Source organism: Vanessa atalanta, chromosome Z (assembly GCF_905147765.1).
Source record: "Vanessa atalanta chromosome Z, ilVanAtal1.2, whole genome shotgun sequence".
NCBI classification, from domain to species: Eukaryota; Metazoa; Arthropoda; class Insecta; order Lepidoptera; family Nymphalidae; genus Vanessa; species Vanessa atalanta.
The window spans coordinates 3,561,103-3,583,154 of NC_061902.1; the positions used below are offsets into that span (position 1 = coordinate 3,561,103).

A 22,052-nucleotide genomic window follows, 5' to 3' on the forward strand; every position below is an offset into this window, starting at 1 on the left:
CAGTTGACAACGCTTTTAGAATCGTTAGAAAGATTTTGATGACTTCTTTGTGGATGTTTGGTTTTCAGAATAATTTTGAACATCAGCCCCATAAGGAGATATGCGTAAAATATTCTCGAATGGATTTATTCTTTTTTACAAATATGCAGCAGCGACGTCTGACTTTAAATAATTGAACTAAATCGATTCGAATTAATGAAGTGTCTGTTATAAAATAGAAATTAGTAGTGATTTGATTACAAAATATAATCAATGCTAAAAGTAAAAATGACTACTTCTGATTTTACATGAATTCAAAACAGAATGCTAAAAATATTTTCACCGAATATTATTCAGAGTTCATAAAAATATATATTTTTAATGTTTATTATAATTATGTCTTAATTGTCACCGCAAATGGTAGATTTGACTTTATTGACAAAGTTCTGTAAGCAATCCGCCCAATTGGTTACACTATCAACTCTTCGGCCGATGTCCAATGCAGTTCACAGCGCGGAGCAGATAAGTTGTCACGGCGGCAACATTGGTGCTTTCTTCTAAGTATTATAATAAACAGTTATCGTAGGTGGATTTTCTTATTAATTTACAGATTGCTATAATCACCTAGTTTACATTAATTATATTTTCTTTTTATGTTATTGATTTGATTATGGTTCTGAATAATACATGACTTTTTATTTTAAAACAAGATTTCTAAAACTAAATCACTTTTTTTGAATAAAATAACCAAATTCCACCATTTCTTAGATTGAACAAAAATTTGATTCTAAGTTATTGTAGAAATTTAATGTAGGTTGAACTGTATAAGGATTCATCCTTAAATCCAATAACGATTCCGAAGCTACTACTTTTATAATGTGTTATATACAAAAAAATCTTATTTCCTACTTCAAAAAAAAGTACACATTTTCGTAATATTTTTTTAAATTGTCAAAGTTGTAATGTAGTACAATTTAACTTTAAAGAAACTAAATAATATAAACAATAGATGCTGGATTTTCTAAATGTTACGTTCCTTTTCAACGACATCTCCATTTCTTCTTAAATCTGTTTGATATGAAATCGGTTAATTATAAATATATAATTTATAACAAAAGATCAAGAATATTTGAATTACAAAATTAATATTAATGGACAATTTAATTGTTCAATAAATCATTATTTAATCTGAACTGTCATTAATTAATGTGATCTTATCGGGGAAAAAAATTATAAGAATAGAAGTAATGGACAAGTGCAGCACGCGAGCGAGTCACTTCACAGATTGCAATAATTACTTTTATTATGACATACATATCGCAATGTAAAGCGTTCGCCGTGACTGCACGAGCAATAAAAAACACGGACAGTAACTACACCGTACCAATTTATTTTAGTATTGTCAATTTACCATATCGTCGCCATGATATTCGTAGATAGAACATTACACGACATAGTTTCTCGATATAATATTGTACGCGCTCAGCGCACCGAACCACACACACAACCATACAACTAAGGTGATCGAATAAATATCCATGAACAAAGAAACAATGATCGTCTGATGTAACATCACTAATTACATGACAGAGCTGTGCGAATGAATTCCATCAATATAATATCACACTATTAGTTTACAATAAAATCATTATAAATCGATACATTTATACATAACTGTTCAATCAAATTGTTCCTCCGTATCCACAAAATGAATACCAACAATACTTTGGTAACTTGATTTTAAATTACAGTACAACTACGAAAATGTTATAAGATGAAGAATAAATAAATAAAACGGTAAGATGTTTATAGGTGAGAAGTATGAATCGAGTTTTCTTAAAGTGAAAACTACGCACTTACTAATACCTCATAAATGTCTTACTACGATTAACAGAACCTATTGAATCTAAATACAATGACAACAATACAATACTGAGTGAGTAACATCACTTCAATCTAGTATAAAGACGTGAATATCGTTCTGTTCGTCGTATTCATTTTCTAAAACAACAGTATGCACAGCATACTATCACATTTGCTATGAAAAACCCTACATTTATTTAATGAACCCAACAACGAAACATCTCGCTAATCTAGAGCAGCTATGAAGCCCGGAGTTGAATCACACCACCAGTCAATTTTACTTTCAATATAATAGATTAAATTTTTTTAAATCTAAATATATGTATACAAAATACCGCATACAAAATACAAAACAATCACAGATATAAGTACACCGAGATAATTGTAAGATATTGTATAATGCATCAACAATTATATAAATTAAAAAAGAAAATAACACTATCAAAACATTCACTTACACTTACCGCTAAACAATATTTTAATTTAAGTTAAAATTTTGAAAAATACCTCCCATATACAAATTGACTATTGGTGTTGTGTGTGAATCAAGGTGTGTAAAGAAACCGGGCAATAGTGACAAAACTATCACTACATGGCCACTACGTGGAGTACTGATACGTAGGCGATCTGACTATATTGTTTCCTGCATTGCAACATGTCAGATGGCAGTGAATCGCCTAGTGGGTGGTGTGGGGGGTTACTTGCCGATCTGCTTAATAAGGAGTTCGGTGCTGAGGGACTTGGGGCGTTCGATGGGTAAGCCTAGAGCGCGGGACCAGATCAGTTGAGCGAGCACGCCGAGAGCACGGGACACGCCGAACATAACGGTGTAGTAGTTCATTTCCTTCAGTCCGTAATACTGTGAAAACACACAGATATAAGTAAAAACATACTTGCATATTCATTTCAAACTAATAAATGATTACAATAACTTTTGTACAATTTTGACCTTGAATATAGTGGAATAATAAGGAATTAACTGTTGTTATTTATGCATTCTATATGTAATAATAATAAGTCAAAAGTTTATAATATTTAGAAACACATTTGTCATTAGTACCAGACCATGTATCCAATAAACAATATTATAGTTTTATTTACCTGTAATAGCACACCAGAGTGAGAGTCTACATTGGGCCAGGGGTTCTTGACCTTGCCGAGCTCAGTTAGGATTGGTGGGACAACCTTGTACACGGCAGCTACCAACTTGAAGAGTGGGTCGTTGGGCAAGTGCTTCAAAGCAAACTCACGTTGGCAAGTGTACCTAGAAGTATCAAAATGAAAATCGTTAATAAAATCTTTTTATATTTTATGATTTTATTATAAGGGTATTATGATATTATCGTTTATACTACTAAACAAATCTTTTTTTAATATAATGTTTCTATAAGTTTACCTTGGGTCAGTCTTTCTAAGCACAGCATGACCGTAACCGGGCACAACTTGGCCAGACTTGAGAGTCTTCCAGATGAATTCCTTAAGGCCTTCTTCTGTGAAGTTGTCTCCCACCTGCTTACGGAGTTTCTCCAACCAGACCAACACCTTTAAAACAAATAAGTTTAAGTTATTGTTTATTGTAACTACAAATTCTAAGACAGTCAAAAATTAAAATTTACTCATTTTACAACTATTTTAAAATATCATTAATTGAATAAACATAACAACTACTTTATTAAACATAATTATAATTGAGTTTGTCCAGCTATAGCAATTCACTCGCATTTAAAATGGTCCATATATACCTAAACTATATAATATACCTCACTACTTATATTACGAAATAATATTTTTACAATATGTATATATAGATGTTACAGTATAGTTTTGATTCGAGTGCACTTGTTACCGATTATTCTTAGTAATGTGTACATGCGACTAAACAAACACTTACTGCTCTGTTTGTTGATCTCTTCAAACAATGGCAACATAAAGTGTACTACTTAATCGTCCTTTGTTTTGTGGTCATATAGTATTTTATTTATTGATTTATTTTAGTTTCTTAACCAACTGAGTTACCAAAACGTTTAGGTATTTTTAATGATTATTATTATGAGCTTAGCATTAAAATGTTGTAAAATTCGTATTTCAATTATTATAATTACACAACTGTATTATTGTATATTATTGTTTTTGTTCATAATCGAATATATAATCTGTGGTTTAGTCCGCCTAGGAAGGTACCACCCATTAATCGTATATTTTACCGCCGAACGGCAATATTCTGTTCCAGTTTTAGTGAGCAATTGTAATAAGCAAGGCACGAGGAACATAACATCTTCGCAACGTTAGTGGCGCATTGGATATATAAGGAATTATTAATATTTCATAGGGTGCCAATGTCTATGGGTGGAGGGGGGCACTTAGATGGTTATAGTTATCACAGTTAAACTAATCTTAAGGTAGGCCCCTGTGAAGCATCTTGTCTAAATCACTTATACCATCTTTAGCTGGCATCAAATAACCACAAACAAGATGAAATCAATAAGCTTTTTCTAAGCAAAGAGAGTTAATAACCGACGATACAATGGCAGAAAAACTACCCTCTAGCAAAATAATTCCTGAGGGTTGGTGTCAAGACGACCGAACGCAAGTTGATAGATTTCATAATGATTGCATAGTTTGATTACCTCTTGATTGGCGAGTCCGTGAAGAGGTCCAGCAAGACCGTTCAGTCCAGCTGCGAAGGACAGGTAGGGGTCGCTGAGAGCGGAACCCACCAAGTGAGTAGTATGCGCGGACACGTTGCCTCCTTCGTGGTCACTGCAAAAATAAATTAGTTTATAATACATATTAAATGTAACAAACATTAAAATACATATTTATTATATACGGTTCCTATAATAATTATATTTTCAATTTTATGATGATGTTTATTCTTGGTTTTTTATGAGCGTGAAGAAATCGTATCATCAGCAATATATCTCTCTCTCTCTCTCTTAAATGTATTTAGTACTAACATATGAACTTCAAATTATAGGTTCTCCAAGTAGTTAGGTATATAAGGGAACTTTTGATTAGTCATTGTACGAGATTAAATATAGTTACTACCGGTTTGTTAAGTATAATCTCCGAGAAGATACTCAGTAGTTGATTAAGTTTTACATTCATTAAAAATAAATATGTTCATTGCAATGAACTTCAAAGGTGTCATATAGAATATTCGTGTTAATAATAAAATGTAAATAATAATTTATAGTCAGCGAGTTTTACTCTACACTCTATTCCAACCAAAAGCCAAATAAACAACATTTGACAGCAAATTGATATCGAGAGACTTAATCTACGATATTCACTATGGATTTGCAAAAAAATGGCGAACGTCGACGAAACTGTTATCGGAATTTTAAAAGTAAAATTAAATTGGATATAAGTAGTCAAGTGTAATAGTATTTTATTATAAAGAAATATATATTAATCGTAATCTTTTAGTAGTGAACAATATAAACCAAATCGCATGAAATACGGTAAATTTGAGGTTTGTATTATCTTTATTCCTACTTCGATTGGAATAGGCTATAAATATTAATCTATTACTGGTTCCCAAATTAAACTTTACTCAATGACAATATACATTAATTATTATTTTACGATTAATATTCGTAACAAATCTGAAAAATTTGTTGTATTTCAACGTCAGATATATTAGTCCTATTTGGAAAAGGATATTTTTTTTAATTTACTTTACGCAACTCGTTAATTTAGAAAGGTACCGAGCAGTGGCGTATCTAGGTGGACAAGGGCCCCGGTGCATAGAAAAAGAAACGGGCCCTCACCCCCTCTTTAACTTATATTGCGCTTCAAAATTATAGATAGGAATAAAAATAGGATACAGGATACATTGAGACGAACATTAGTAGGCTAAATCCTTATGTCATCTCTATTCAAAGCTTAGGTTAGAGGGCCCCCTGAGCTCCGGGGCCCTGGTGCACTGCACCACCTGACCCTACGATAGCTACGCCACTGGTACCGAGGTAGCAGCGACTCAAAGGACGAAGCAGGACGTCCAACGATATTTCAACTTCTATCACACTACTTGGTAAATTATTGAATGAGTATGTTTCCCTCGTAAAGGGCATTAATCTCACCAATTGTTTTGGTACAGGCACGAGACGACTTACTATGGGGTATATATATATAGGATTAATTTTTTCGTAATGTGTCAATAAATGACTACTTAGTAAAGAAGTATTTTGATATTTCGATTTGAATTTTCCATCCTTCGAATTCATCCAATTGACACAATCAAGTATTATCATTTCCGGTAAACCACTACAAACATTAATGGTCATGTACGACAATACATACTATACAATAATATTTTATTTTCAATTGGATTTCCAACCGACTTTTAGCGCTAATGTCATAAAACAATTGTATTTGTATTTATAAAAATGTCTGAATTATTACAATGTTATTTCAATCGTGTATTATCAGTTCGCTCGACAGTTTATCACGTATTCCTAGATTCGTATTCTCAAGTAGACGTATCATGGATTAATTGTTATCGGCCACTTGTCACTTTATCGACTTTAACTGGAAGAAAATGTCTTAATCCATCAAAATAGATCATCTTGGACATATACATGTGTATATCTCCATATCCTTTATTTTATAGTCGGTTTAATAAACAATCTACACGATATAATCTATACGATAAAAATACAAGTTTAACTGAATTACTATTTATATCATCTTTATACTCATTTCTGAACTGATTACGATCACAACTGATATTCTAAATGTATACGAGCTAATTGGGTAGGATATAAAGACGCACAAGAATGTGTGCGCAACCACAGGTGCACACAATCTGACCGAAAGGAATTCAGAGAGGTGCAAAACTATCACTTTTACATGCTTCCCGAGGCACGGGAGTGTAAATATTGTCAATTTTTGGGCTCTGGGCCGGTACTGAGTCGACGGAAATATCGAATAACTCTTTGTTGTATAGATCCCGGGTTTGAAACCTGGGCCTCGTCGTGAGCATCGTCGTAAGTAGTTTTAGGAATATACTAGAATAACCCCCAAAAGTTATCTTGATTATGTATCGATACTAATTGTCACAATCATCGTTTGGATATAATGTCGAGTGAATGTGAGAAAAATATGCAAAAATCAATTTATGTTATATAAGATTACAGCGACCATTAGCTAGTAGACCACAGTGCACATATTATCAGTATTGTATGCGCGTGAGCGATAACGTGTATGCCTATATCTATTTCTCAACAAAAAAGATAAACTTCATCTATACTTTAATCTATATTTGTATTTTAAAGCTACAGTATATATATGGTAGAACTACATAATCTTGTATCTATGGGCCAATTTAAATTTATTTAGTAATAAGAAGCAATTAGAATTTACACTAATAGTACTAAACTTTACGCTACGAGCGTAATCAGCGGAGCGGTGACTAAATACGTCAACCAATCCTGTGGGTCTGTAGTTGGGACGAAACTTAAAGTCGATCTCGTAATGAGAGAACGGCAAGCTCGTATTGGTAGATACCCACCCACTGATCATAAATAATGTTTAAAGGGTGAGTGAGCCAGTGTAACTACAGGTACAAGGTTTAGGCGATGTAAGAAATATGTAAAAGTTCTTACAGCTCCAATGTCTACGAGGTGATCACTTACTAAAAGGTGGCTTATTTGCAAGTCCATCTACCTATATTTAAAGAAATTTAAAAATACATTATTCTGATACTATGTAAGAACACGATAATTTACCGAGTTATCAGTTTTTGTCACTAAATTTAACGGTATGTCTAGTATAATGCTTACTGCATGTATTTATAAGTTGTAACTATTATAATATAAATTTAAATAAAACTAAAAACTAACTTTTACTTTTTATAAATAAAATATTTTTTTATAAATTTAAATATCCTACTGCTGGGCATAGAACTGCTATTGTTTTGAAGAGAGAATTTGGCAGAGTTCTTAATTTTCCTTCATCGTAGTGCAAGAAAGCACATGAAAACTCATCGGTGCTTACCGGAGTTTGAACCTGCCAACTTTTTATCTCATGTAAATAATATATAACCGACAAATACTGGGAAAAAATCCAAATTCAGAATATTAATAGATATCATATTCGTTTTATCTACGCAATAAAATGAACAGTCGTTCAACATAATATCTAAAACGATTCTCATACCGTACGTACTATCTATTTAATCAAGCTATTGTCGTGATGAAAACGATTTTCAGATTATTATCATTGAAAATTACACAAATTACGCGGACGGTTAAGGTATTATTTAACGTTAAAATATCGTAATGCGGTTAATGGTGTCGTCGGACACGTGTCTCGTGTTACGCCGTACACAATTTGATATCCAGCTCAAACAATGAATCGCTATACAAAGATATCATTGTTTCTCTTTTTTTTTTAAAACTATTTATAATACATAAATTACTGAAACGACTTTAAGATACTTTGTTATGTTTAAGATTACATAGTTATATAATTCGTTACGTATACATTTTGTAAAATATAAAATAATGAGAATTATTACTTAGTGATAAACGACAAACAGCTATTAGTATTATGGGTTACAGTTCAAAGGATGGGGTCAATATTACTACGGGTACAGGAAAGGTAACATTTTAGTGCTCAAGGTTGGTGGAACATTCGCATCAAAATCCGTTGCATAGTTTTAAAGATCTAAGCATACACAGGGACAGACCGACAGCGGGAATTGACTTTGTTGTATACTAGTTAGTGATTTAGAGCATCTTTAATAACATATGAAACTCACCATAGAACACTAGTGGAATGTTCGATGGTTAACGATGTAAAGGGTGGTTATTATTTCTTAGTGTCAATGTCTATGGGTGGTACTCACCACTTACCATCAGATGGCCCGTTTACTATCCATCTGGTGTAAATTAAAAAATATATATCAGCAAAGCTGATAAACTATATTGAGAACTGATTAAAAAAATTGAATGATCTCGCATCGTGATAAGATTATATGTTATTATAGCCTAGCTGACATAAAATATTATTTACTTTTATTAAATTACTAATTATTAAATATTATTAACTTAGTAATATACAAACAAACTCATACTACAAACCCCACTCACGACATAAAGAAAATTTTAGTTACAATTTAATTCATTGTTAAAATTATAAAGTAATATCGTTTCAAAGATGTCTCGAGGTCATATCACTTGCAATATCGCAAAGCAAAGCGACAAAATTGTGCGAACAATTCAATTTAACATCAATGGACAATCAAAGAACCTACAATACGGACAGACGATGTCTTTATAAGTGCAATATCACCCCTCGTGTTAGAAAACTGTTGAATATATCACGCTGGCAAAATTTATTGAGTGTAGGTTATACTTTTTGCGATAAACAAAATAATGTACTATAAATTCTATATTTAAAAATGAATATTCATAAAACTTTCACTTTTATGCTGTAATCAATTGTGTAACAAAATATATATCATTTATTGCACAATAAAATGCATCGTAAAATCCTAACCGTATCACACATTTGCAAATGTTTTTTTCTATATGAACACACGCACACAAGCGTAAAAACAGATGGAAGCCGTGACGATTTTTTTATTAAGACAGATGACGGCTAGGAAACGTAAGACGTTAAAAATTGCAGAGAATTTATGCATAAAAGGCTGAGGAAATAATGAGCATAGCAATTCGCATACAGCAGGGAAATTACACACAGCATGCAACGAGCGACACGTTATGGAAAAACCAGTACACACATTAGCAACAACCAATAAATAATATTTCACGGTATAAATGATATTATTTTCGCAGGGCATTATATTTTTATTAACTTTCAAATTACCGGTTATAACCGGATCAGTATTTTTCAGTCGTATATATAATTGTAACATTCGTCACCAGTTTAGATGAATCGTGTATGTATAGCAATTCATGTTTTTAATTTATTCTTAATGCATAGCGAACGATAAACTTACAAAGATGCATAATAATTATAACTATAGATCGCATATTACATAATCAGCATGCAATTAGTTACTGATTCATACGTATTGTATGTCTTTGGAAATATTTATAAATAAATTACAAAAATTTACTCAATTAATGCTCAGCTGTCGCTACGCCGTTTTATATAAGGACACATTCCAATTCGAGTTTTTAAGCACGTCACAGAGTATTAGAGTAAAGTTTTACGAATTTGTATAATAATTACTTATCTTACCGAAAGTATTTACTATACAAGCAAATACAACTATTATCAATGAATTAGGTTAACACGTTAACATAATTTTATGGTGGGAAAAAGTCGCCATATTGTTGTGAAATATATTTAATGTTAAGACATTATTGAGTTATTCGTAGCAATATTACATTCTTCTATTTCACTTGTGTAAATGTTATATCAAAAAAAAATGTATACCTAAACAACGAACTGGAATTAAATATACATATAGTATTGGATATTGTATTGTATTTCAATTGAACCTTATAATCTGTTTCATAGTACATAATTCAGTTAACGTAATATACATACTTTCGTACGGAGTATACTATAAGATATATTTTAATTTATGAATATTTTTCGTATAAATACAAAGCTGTATAATTCAAAGGCAATATTAGGTCTTTCTTCGTTCGATTCGTCTCAACTCTCTTTACAATCCTTTAAAATTTTGGTGTTTTTAAGGTAAGTTGTAAACAGAATCCTAAAAACTGTGATACTCGTACTTGTATCGTTTTGAATTAAATTAACTGAGAACACGCAAAGCACGAACAAACGTTTCATTACAATCATTATCTACAGCTCGAGGCTCGGTGACGTCACTCACCTATCTTTAAACGTCTAACGCGACAAATACGAAGCACTAAATTAAAGGAAAATATCCATAAAACAAATTGAGATAGCAGCGCGCTGAAGTTGTTACATTTAATATTGTCCTTATTTATTACTTCAACGAAAACGGAAAAACACGCGATAATTCTATAAACAGGAGGTCCCATCGTAAAAATATATAAAATCCGTTAAGTAGTTTTCAATTTACATAATACTTTTTTAATTTATTAAAAGTCAGAAATGGAACCCCCTAGTCATACCGAAACACGTCGAGCAATATTCGATAAACAAAGTAAGTGGAACCGGAACACTCAATATTATATCAACACTTACGACCCATTTTGCAATACAAACGACACAAATTCAAAATCGACTTTTGCTAAACTATGATTGGTTTGATTACAATAAACTGTTGTTTTATTTGTTATTTGCCACAACCTTTACCTTAAATAATAAATTATAAAGGCAAACAATATTATTAAATCATGTAATAAATTACTTGCTATCCCTTTTTAGTCGCGTACATGAGAATGAGCAAGCGATATTTCAATTGGTACCATTATCGAAAAACACTTACATGTTAATCGATTTGCGATAAATTGACACTAGCAGACTTTTAAATCTATAATAAAATCGTGCAAGTAAAACTACAGAGCCTAGAAGGATGAAATTTGAAATATATAATTTTATTTTATAACGTCATTATCTGCTAAGAAAGGATTTTAGAAAATAATTTTTTGTGCGATAATGCCCCCCCTCCCCTATTATCGCCCTAAATGTTTCACTAAAAACTTCGTATGAATTTAACTTGGACTAATAGTTCAAAAGATTTTTAAAACATAAAACTAATTTAAATAATAACAATTATAATATAAAAAAATATACTTAAATAATATAAACTATGTAATTTGGTGTTTTTAATCTGACAATCGTATCACGCACACTAAGATATCTTGTGAGCACGCCACTCAATCATATACGTTTAAGGTTAAATAATTAACTGTCGTTGTAATAAGGTCATAAAATTATGATAATAACTGTCTGTCTGTCCATGGGCTGCACATACATGTATAGAAGAAATTATTGTATCTATATTAATATATATTAATATAGATTAATATATAGATACAATAATTTCTTCTATACATGTATGTGCAGCCCATGGACAGACAGACAGTTATTATCATAATTTTATGACCTTATTACAACGACAGTTAATTATTTAACCTTAAACGTATATGATTGAGTGGCGTGATTTTAAACGAAGATTTTAAACGTTCATTAGAACGTTTAAAATCTTGGAAATTAAAGCATAATATTCGAAGGAGAAAAGTAGGCAGCACAAAGTACTTCAATTAAAATATTTATAAATCGATAAAATATAAATTAAACATTATTGGCTATAGCCTCTCTACTAAAGGAGATGGCGCGTAACTTATTCAAGTATATCAGTCAAAGTATATTCGACAATTAATGTCGAAACGATCTTATCGAAATATCAGTTTCGTCTAAATTATTAATTTCGATACATTAATACGCTTGCCTAGAAGATTCTTATTCACTCTAGACTTGAAGGTTAATCTAGACGTCAGCGATGCATGTCAGATATCTTTAGATATAACAGAGCACTTTTCCATTTTTCTACTTTAATTTTTACTTCCAAAGTTCATATATAGTCTTCGCTGACATTAAAAACATAATTTTTCCGCGAAACCACAGTGAATACCATAGATTATTACACACCGACCAATGATATCGTATCAATTCAGTATCAAATTAGTTTATTTTGCTTTACTATTCTTGTGGTTAAAATATTCTTGAGTACCAAGAAATATACTAAATACTGACTACAAACTAACTTGGATTCGATGCGTTATTAAAAATAATGAAATAAATAGAAATATATTAAAGTGAACGAACGATGATTAAAAATTGAATAACTTCGAGGCTTTAAATATTAAATTATCGGAGAAACAATACAACAGTCCCAGACTTGTCATCACCATACCCTTTACTCCTGCACTGTGATAAGACTAACTGAAGGTTGACGATAATTTGCTTTAATTACCTGTGGATGGTGAGGTACAATCTCATCAGCTCGGTGAACTGGGGGTCGTCGAAACCGAGCATGGTGCAGTAATTGGCAGACCAATCCTTGTTGTCGTCAATTGCTCCGATACCCTTGCCATCACGGTATGTATTCCTGTAGATCGTGGCAGCAATCACTGGCAGCTTGGCAATCAGGTTCATCGAGTCCTCATATACGTACTACGAAACAAAATTAATCATTATTTAACATTTTCGAGGTTACATTACTTGGAATCGTTTTCATTATGGTATCTATATAATTATATTTAAATTAATAGAAAATTAGCATAATGACTGAGTAATGATGCCGCCGACTGTACACAGTGGTACATTTGATCTCTTTTAATAAGTTCGAATATCTAAGGTGAAATGCTTAATGGGTAATGTTTTTGTTCATATTTATTCATAACTAAAATAATCCTTCATTTAAATTAACAATTTTTTGCATTACACTTGACCGTAGAATTTTTATGTCGTTATACTCTTACAATTTTTCACAATAAATCCTAAAAAGTAACAATAACTTGCAAACTGTTTCATATAAATATACAAAGTCAAAAAAAAAAATAAGTTACGATTCGTTTTTAAAACAGTCTTATTTGAATGAACTTCCTATAACAAGTTTCATGGTCACTTTCATGGCCAACAGGTATTAAATAACTTATTTTTGAAATTGTATAATTGTGTGTAAAATGTTTAACTTTTTATGACAAAAATCATTGAATTACATTACGCAGAAAATAATAATTAGAAGAATAATTGCGTCAACGTATGTATTTGACATTAATTTAAAACTGACCTCCCAGTATTTGGACTTGTGTACACCCTCGGAATAGGCCTGTGCGAACTTAGACTCGCTATTGAGTGCCGTCACAGCCGCTGAGAACTGGGACATCGGGTGCAATTTGCTGGGCATGTTGTTCAGCATCGTCACAACGTGAGCGGGGAGTTCAGCCCTGGACACAGACACATTTCACGTGAAAACTCAGCAGAATCAAACATATACCATATATCATATATTTTGCTTTAAAAACGGTAAATGTTTAAATAAAATGAGGTCCCTAGTACAAGGACACATCAGTGGATACGTATACACTAGTTAACTGACTATTAAAATCCAAGAATGAGTAAAACTTTGAATTTCATTTTTGCGGTAGAATGACTAGAAAATCGGTGGTACCTTGACTTTTTTTGTCTTATACCTTGTAAATTTTATATAAATATATTTCATAGTTACATTACACATAACACTGGAATGTTCTTGGTGAGCATCCCATTCGTAAACTGTGTTCTCTTACAAGCCAAGAACGGGTGAAGTAGATTTTTAAAACAAAATCATTTAATGTAACCGAAGTTTGCATAGCCTGTTTTTCAAACTCTTTAAATTAATTATTTTATCAGTTATGATGAAAAATATGTATTCTTTTATTGAATATTTAGTATTTTATTAATTTGGATGAGTTTTTTCTGCACTATACATAAATTTCCAAACAGTACTCTGACGCACGGGATGTGCGTCAGAGTACTGTTATAGGAGTACTGGAAGCGAATAAGCTCTACGTTATAGTTTATGTGGTCTTAGTTATTATGTACATATAAATTGTTGTTATATTTGCCCCTTCCATACCTACCAACATAAAAATATACTTAAATTATTATTTACATACCTCTGTGCCCATTCTTTGGATAAAGCTTTGACTTGCGCTTCGGTGGGTATCTCACCGGTCACAAGGAGCCAGAAAAGACCTTCGGGAAGAGGTTCCTCTCCCCCTTTAGCCTTGGGCAGTTGTTGCTGGCATTCGGGGATCGAGAGACCACGGAATCGAATACCCTCTTCGGGATCCAACACTGACGTCTCCCATACTAATCCTTTGATGCCGCGCATACCACCGTACATCTAAATAATAAGATTATTTGGTTTTATTACTAAAATTCGAAACAATTTTCAATTATAATATAAACTCAATTGTCACTAAAATAGGGTCAATAATATCAAAACACGTAACAGAAGAGCTCAGACGGATAAAAACTGTTTTTCTTCGTTAAATAATTTTCCTTATACATAATTATGTAATTGGGACGCTTAAAGGTCATACAATTGCACGACAATTCTACAATGACATTGTCTCTAAATAACATAGGTAGCACGGTATCAGCGAATTACGAGTTAATTTATCTATACATACAATAAAATTGGAGTGTCTGTTTGTTATATTAAAATAACCGCTTTTTACTAAATATATATATTTATGTATGTATATACGGTACATATACCGAAATAATATTTTTTTTCAAATTTTGCCTAACTGTCTGTCTGTTTGTTCCGGCTAATCTCTCTAACGGCTGGACCGATTTTGGCGGGACTTTCACTGGCAGACAGTTTATATAATAAGGAGTAACTTAGGCAACAACAATAACTATTTTGTTAAATTCAAACGCGCACGAAGTCGCATGCGAGTAGTAAAAAAATATATATATTACCCTACAAAAAGGGATTTTTATTAATAAACTGATCTATGTCTATTATTACACTTTCTATACTGCAGTGACTTCGAACGAAACTTATGAATTTTTACGAAATAAATCTTGTGACACCTTCATGATTAAACTTCGGACATGGCGACAAATAACAAGTACTTATACCAACTGGAGAAAAATTATAGTTGTCACTGTCACACTCCAAAGGGATCGCAATTCAATAGGCACGGGACTTCCCAACTACGAAACTTCATTGAGAATAACTTGACAACTTAATTACCTTTTAGTAGCTCAACGCTGAATTTGAACCCAGGACCTCAACATATACCAGTCGACTGGCTAGTTGCCAGACGGACGACTAAGTAAATGACTCACCATGTCAACTGTGACTTCTCCAACTTTGGTGGCTCCATGTTTCTTACGGAATTCACGGATCTTTTCCTGCTCCTTGGGAATTTTCTCTTGGAGTATGTTCTTGAGGTTGGTCTGCTCTGCGCTCAAATTTCGCAGCAGAATCGATGCCGTTGGACATACTTTCTATAAACAAAAATAATTCTTGTAATTTATTACTCAGATTAAATTAAGTTGAATTAATCTTTAAAAAATATTAATTTATAGGTAAAACTCTGTACGCGAAATACCTATTTAGTACACATGAATGGCAAGAAGCAAAATAATTTATTCTCGGGGGACTTTTTTTCAATAGAAAGTTAGTACTAACCACACAGGGTTTTTCCTAACTATGACGCATACTCAATACTTAAGAAATACAAGTTTAATCAAAGTATTGATATTGCGTAACATATACAGCTTATAAATTATAAACATTTAAATCTCTTTTTCTAACACTAGCGCTGTCCCGGCTTCCCTTGGGTACATTTTTATTAGCAAGGAAAATAATATGTTATCGATATAATTAGTATTCCATAGCACTCATAGATATAGAATACTAAAAGTGGATCATTTGTTTCGCACATTACCCCTTACATAAAAAAAAATAGATTTTATATAATAGATGATTCCATATTTGAAAGAAGACTTTTTTGACTTATCATCCTTTAGTCAATATTTAAACTACATTTTATGGTAAAAGTGAGATGTATAATAAAAATGTATATATCAAATAACAGACAGCCAAATAAAGAAAAAAAAAACCAACGAACATTAAGTATAATGGAAAATTTTACTTAAAAGGGAAGCGTGATCAAAAATTAGCTAGAGATATCAGAAGTGTTATTCTGTAAAAACTAACGCTATTTTATATTTGCATATACTTAAAAAAATATAATTAATTAATTATTTACACACTCAGACATTACGTCTATCGTCAATATCACGTTCATCGATTGGTTTCGACTATGCTCTTACAGAATAGTTCCACTGATGGCATTATTAGTTGAAAGTCAAATGAAATGTCAACGACAATTCAATAAAACAATCGCTGTACCCATGACTATGTTTAATCAATGCTGATCTCGGGTCAGGCTGGGGCAGAGTTTAATGTTATTGACGTTACTGTACGCTATACCGGCTGTCTTGCTTTGATTAATCGATACGAATTATATCAACGACTACTAATATTTAAAGAGAAATTGACGAAAGAAAAATCATTTGGTGATGATATCTATACTAATATTATATATGCGATAGTAACTCTGTTGCTCTTTCACGGTCAAACTACTGAACCGAATTTGATGAAATTTTTTATGCATAACAACTAACGCAGTTTCTACAGCAACTAGTGATATATATATTTATATATTGATGTTTTATTTTTGTGTATCAATCACGTGAAAACTACTGAACGTATCTGTGTGAGTATATTGCCATACGACGCGGAGTCGTCCGTGGTAGGTTTATAGGCTATTTATTTTTTTGTATTTCGTTGACCCTTTCCCCACTTTTTAGTTACTAGTCGTAGTTACTGCATAGTTTCAAGTTACTTTTGTCTTATATTATTACTCAAATGATTTGATAAATAAAAGTCAACTAAGCATCTGGAACTATTTAAAAAATGTACAAAGTACAAAGTACGTTTGACGTGGATATTAAAATCCGGACAATTCAATTCGATAATCATAACAGGTCGTGCGTTATTCCGATAAAAACCAGTATATTAGTCATCTACGCGCTCCGATGAGGTCAAAAAATGATTCGAAGGCTGAATAAAAGATAAAACATTATTTCAACGTAAAATAATAGAATAATGTGTAACCTAATTCAAATATTATACAAGGTAATGAGTAAGCAAGATTTCTCAAAGTAGGACAGACGACGTATCACGCGTATACTAATGATACTAACGAGTTGATAAAAAAATAATACTACTAAGGTTGCAAGTAGAGTTTATATGTTAGGTAGTCACCAATTATAAGAATATTAATGTTCAAAATAAACACACGAACACTTCGCAAAAACCAACGAAATCGTCGAAAACAAAACGTGTTTTTTAACTTTAGTTCAAGTACTTGTACTGAATGCAAATTTAATGAGTTTTTACATTACTTATCGCGGAATTTGAAACGCCTTCATTATAGTAAAAAGAGGTCATGGCGCAGACGCGGTGGATAGAGAAACGTTATCTTTAAGTGGTAAAAAGCCGATTCACCAAAATAAATTTCCTCGAGGAAACTACGTTCTCGTTCAAAAAACCCTTCAACAAGGTCAATCACGAGGAAGTTTATTAAATTTTTCCGGCATGCTTACGTTGTTAACCTTAGCTTATATTGATTTGTACATATTTTCTCGTCAAATATATTACTATTTTAATAGATAGCGATTGAGATACTTTCGAATAAATATAGGGAGGTAATGATAAGTATAAATTTTAGCATTCTATGAAATATAAAGTTTTCCCAGTGTCGTCAATGCGCCGCCTATCTAAGATGAGTAGATTATTATAGATTATTTTAGATTATTATAGATTATATTAGTAGATTAAAGTCTATTAACTCATTTCGTGCCGAAATATTGCACTAGTAAATGGGCTTATTTGGCGCAATTGCGTTCCAAACGTGAACCTTAATCGGTCATTATGGGTTCAACCACCACCGAATTTTATGAATGCTCTAATCCAAATTAGAGCTCTAAACTTTCTCTTCAAAAGGAGAGGAGGACCAGCAGAACATTTATTGGCTGTGATGACTTTTAAATTTGGTTTAGCGGTGAAATATGAGGTAATAGATAAACACCTACGAAGTCTTGCACAAATTCAAATAACTAAATAAATACATATTACTCCGTCGTTTATAAACTACGTTAAGTCAAGTCTATCGTCTTCTTAATATCTTTTCAATGCCATCTCGTATCTATTCTGATAAAAAAAGAAAATTTCCCGTATAAAGTGAAAGATAACATGAATTTGGAGAGTATACAAACAATTATGTAATCTACATACATATACATATTGAAGACACTCTTCACATTCGAAATGTGAACTAGCAAATATTCATTTATAAAAGACCTACGTATTGTACGTGGTTGGACATAAATACGTAATAATTTTTATATCATTTATATTAAGAGTCCAAATTCAATGAAAATTTAACTTATTGGTATTTTTAATTTTTTACAAGTTTTTGTTGGTATGACATATTACTTTATAAAGATCACACAGTACAAGGGAGAGTCATATCTATCTGTGCAAACGTTCGTCTATTTTTTTTCTCTCACTCCACAAAGATGGGCCGTTAGCTCTATTGTCTTAAAAAAAAATATAACTCAATGTCGGTCTTTCTTAATATGACTTGAAAAAAAAATATATCCGAGTAAATTTACACTCTCGAGGGTTTCCTATTTCTGCTAAAAATCCTTTCAGCTCCTCGACTACTTTAATTATGTAAGGGTAAAATAATAAATCTATAATGCAAACAATGTCGTGTATAATTAAGAAACAATCATTTTGTACCTCACGTACTTTATTTGTATAAAAATATTTTGAAATGCTGTTGGACAGAACTATTGCTTAAGCCCGCCCGCCCATCGTAAACAGAATATGAAGTAATAGACATAAAAAAATCGGCTTCAGTAGTGTATAGTACATATATAACCTAATAGCTCTAAAATAAAACGTAAATAAAATATAAGAAACGGTAATCTTACTACTACAATTCAGAACGTTTATCGTCTGTACAGTACCTAATAGTGCGTACCAAGTGATGTCATAATAGCTTCGGACAAATTTTGCGCCAAAATATTACGAACGACATTGAAACAAGAATAACCTTCAGCGGTATTGCGTAACCGAGCGCGGATAATCGTGAAAAACACTTGCGTGATTTGCTTCGTGTTCGTATCGTTTATGCGAGGAAGCCACATGGTCAAATTATCTTACTGACTCAATACTGTGACAGAACGGGTCAAATCGCAAGAAGCCATTTTCATAGTTCATTGTATTTAAAACAAAATGTCAATGACATTAAGAGAATTAATTTTGGACACGCCGTAGGTTTTGCCAGGTCGGTATTCGTTACGTAATTTATCAGCTGAGAAACTTTTGAATTTGTAGTGCTTTACTATTTTTAGACGTTCTACGAGCCTATAAAAGCGTTACTTTATTGAATATGATCGAGCGTTACCAGAATATTCCAAATGATAAGATATAATATGATAACAAATTGTAAGTGAATTCAATGTCAATCTATCACGTGCATGTAATTTGTGAAAGATAATAAAGAACCCTTGTCTTTATTATATAAGAATAATTCATTATCGCATTGTAGAGAATTATTTAATACTGAGTTATATTATGTATAGGATAATATGCTTTATCAGTAGCAAATATGCAAAAAAACTAATCAATTTGTATAATTATACAAGTGTAACTACACATTGCCTTATAAATATGGTTTAATACAGCTAGCAGCAATTGAAATAACCATTCCTTTGAACATATTGGTTCACGTGTTTTCGCCTTTATTGCAGATTGCAGCCAGCTAAAGTATGTCTTGTACAAAGTGTCTTTAAAGGTTTCGTTGGAATTAGTACAGCCTTATGAAGCCATAGATCTATGGACGACCCTGAAATAACGAGTCGACGACTCACATGTTCTTAACGAGATTTCGTTCGCTAACTGGCGCCAAGATTCTTTGACATAATAATTACGAAATAAGTTTATTTCGAAGTATTTTTACTTTTTTGTTTTACGACAATGGCGACTTTGCATTACCTACGTAAAGGTTAAATTATATTTAACAGAGCCAACTATATTTTTACGTATTTTTTTACTACACTTTCAAATAACGCTAAAACCATGTAAGCACGTGCTCAAACTCGGAGCTAACTAAACGAAGTTATCTGAAGGGGGACATTAAAGACACGGTGAAAGTCATAACAATCCAATATAATTTTAAAGCAGTCTTACTCTTACTTTTAAACAAGTTTTCTTTACAAATTCCCTGATACCTATATAAAATATTTAGTTTCGTTAACGGATAGCCTGTATGCAAACATTGCGGGTAAAACAAAGATTCTCTTATTCTCAACTGAACACTGTTGCAACGCGCGACAGGACAACCGAAATACCGTTACGACCGACATTACGGACCATTGAAAGTGCCAGCAGAAATTGTTTTATTTTTATCGATAGTATTCGGCGATGTAGATTAATTAATACATTGTAACATTAATCTTCGTATCATTTTACTTTCCTCTTTAAAATCAAATACATACGCCCCATATATTGTTTAAGTATTATTCATTTTATTCATTATTCACGATAAAATCTATTCGTACATACCAAATTATACAATTAACATTATAAAAAATATCGGAGAGAGTGACCTGCACTTTTAAATATTGTATGTACAACGTTAAAAGTTACTTTAGTACTAGGTATTAGTTATTTTTAGTAAACGATAAAGTAAGCATGAAATTAATATATCAAATGGCGCCAATATTACTTAAAGAAAGAGACTAATTTATAAATGATAATACATACACGACAAACAAAAACTTCAAGTCCGAATTTCATTACTATTATTGTTATACAATCTATCTAAATAAAATTGGATTAGCCTCTTCGCATTATAACCGCGGTTATAATCAATTCGAAATTAGGAACTATAGTAAAATATGGGATAACAACTTTTTTTTCTATAATAATATAAAACAAGGGCACAGCTTAAACATTATTTTTTATACTTAATTGAGTTTATCATTTATTACAGGAACCATTAAATATTTTCGATATATTTCTTTTCTATGATTGGCGGCATGCGGCTACCGTATTAATTCAAAGATGGGAAATATGAATTCGATGTATAAAAATTAGCTGTTCGTTAACAATATGAAGCAGTAAATTATCGCTTAAACATAAACTAATTACAAGCTTAATCCGAAAATAGTTTTATTCACATTACATAACTTCAAATTCAAAATGTGGCAAAGAAGGTTATGTATAAAACTTGCGTACAAAGGTATATAAATTCTTATGTGTTCAATAAAATTTATTAGTCAACAAAAAATTACCTGTATTTCAATTAATTTTGTAGATGTGATCCTGAATAAAGCCATTTTAAAACCCACCGAGCGCTAACCAACACACAACCAAGGTACACCTCGCTATTGATCGTATTCGCGAGTGGAAACTTTGAATTTTGAAAGGTTGGCTGACTTGAATTGTTATATGACCAGTGGCGCTAAAATGTTACTGCCGCTTGGCTACTACAGATGGCGTGCTTTTATATTTAACCGATACTTTCAAATTTTATTTTTAAATCAAATTTCAAGCAACTATATTTTGCACACTTACAATGTATTACTTACTTATGAGAAAAGGCTTTAATATACATATATTAAAATATTTCGTTATTAACATT

At 31.8% G+C, this 22,052-nt stretch overlaps 1 protein-coding gene across 1 annotated transcript; it reads right to left on the minus strand.

Annotated features, from left to right (window-relative positions):
• Positions 1-1,348: 1,348 nt before the first annotated feature.
• Positions 1,349-21,854, minus strand: LOC125075802 (probable citrate synthase 2, mitochondrial). The gene is made up of 9 exons (XM_047687568.1): positions 21,703-21,854; positions 15,610-15,771; positions 14,424-14,653; positions 13,556-13,712; positions 12,737-12,936; positions 4,470-4,602; positions 3,239-3,384; positions 2,944-3,106; positions 1,349-2,701 (listed from the first exon to the last, which is right to left on the minus strand). The coding sequence occupies exons 1-9, from the start codon at positions 21,745-21,747 to the stop codon at positions 2,540-2,542; spliced, it is 1,398 nt and encodes a 465-aa protein (XP_047543524.1). The 5' UTR covers positions 21,748-21,854; the 3' UTR covers positions 1,349-2,539.
• Positions 21,855-22,052: the final 198 nt, after the last annotated feature.

Bases quoted from the DNA above. Each gene is read 5' to 3' on its own strand.
- LOC125075802 (XM_047687568.1), bottom strand. From the start codon at position 21,747: ATGGCTTTATTCAGGATCACATCTACAAAATTAATTGAAATACAG. The intron at 14,654-15,609 runs GTGAGTCATTTA...CTTATTATTTAG, and splicing joins GAGAAGTCACAGTTGACATG to ATGTACGGTGGTATGCGCGG. The intron at 12,937-13,555 runs GTCAGTTTTAAA...TTTGTTTCGTAG, and splicing joins ACAAGTCCAAATACTGGGAG to TACGTATATGAGGACTCGAT.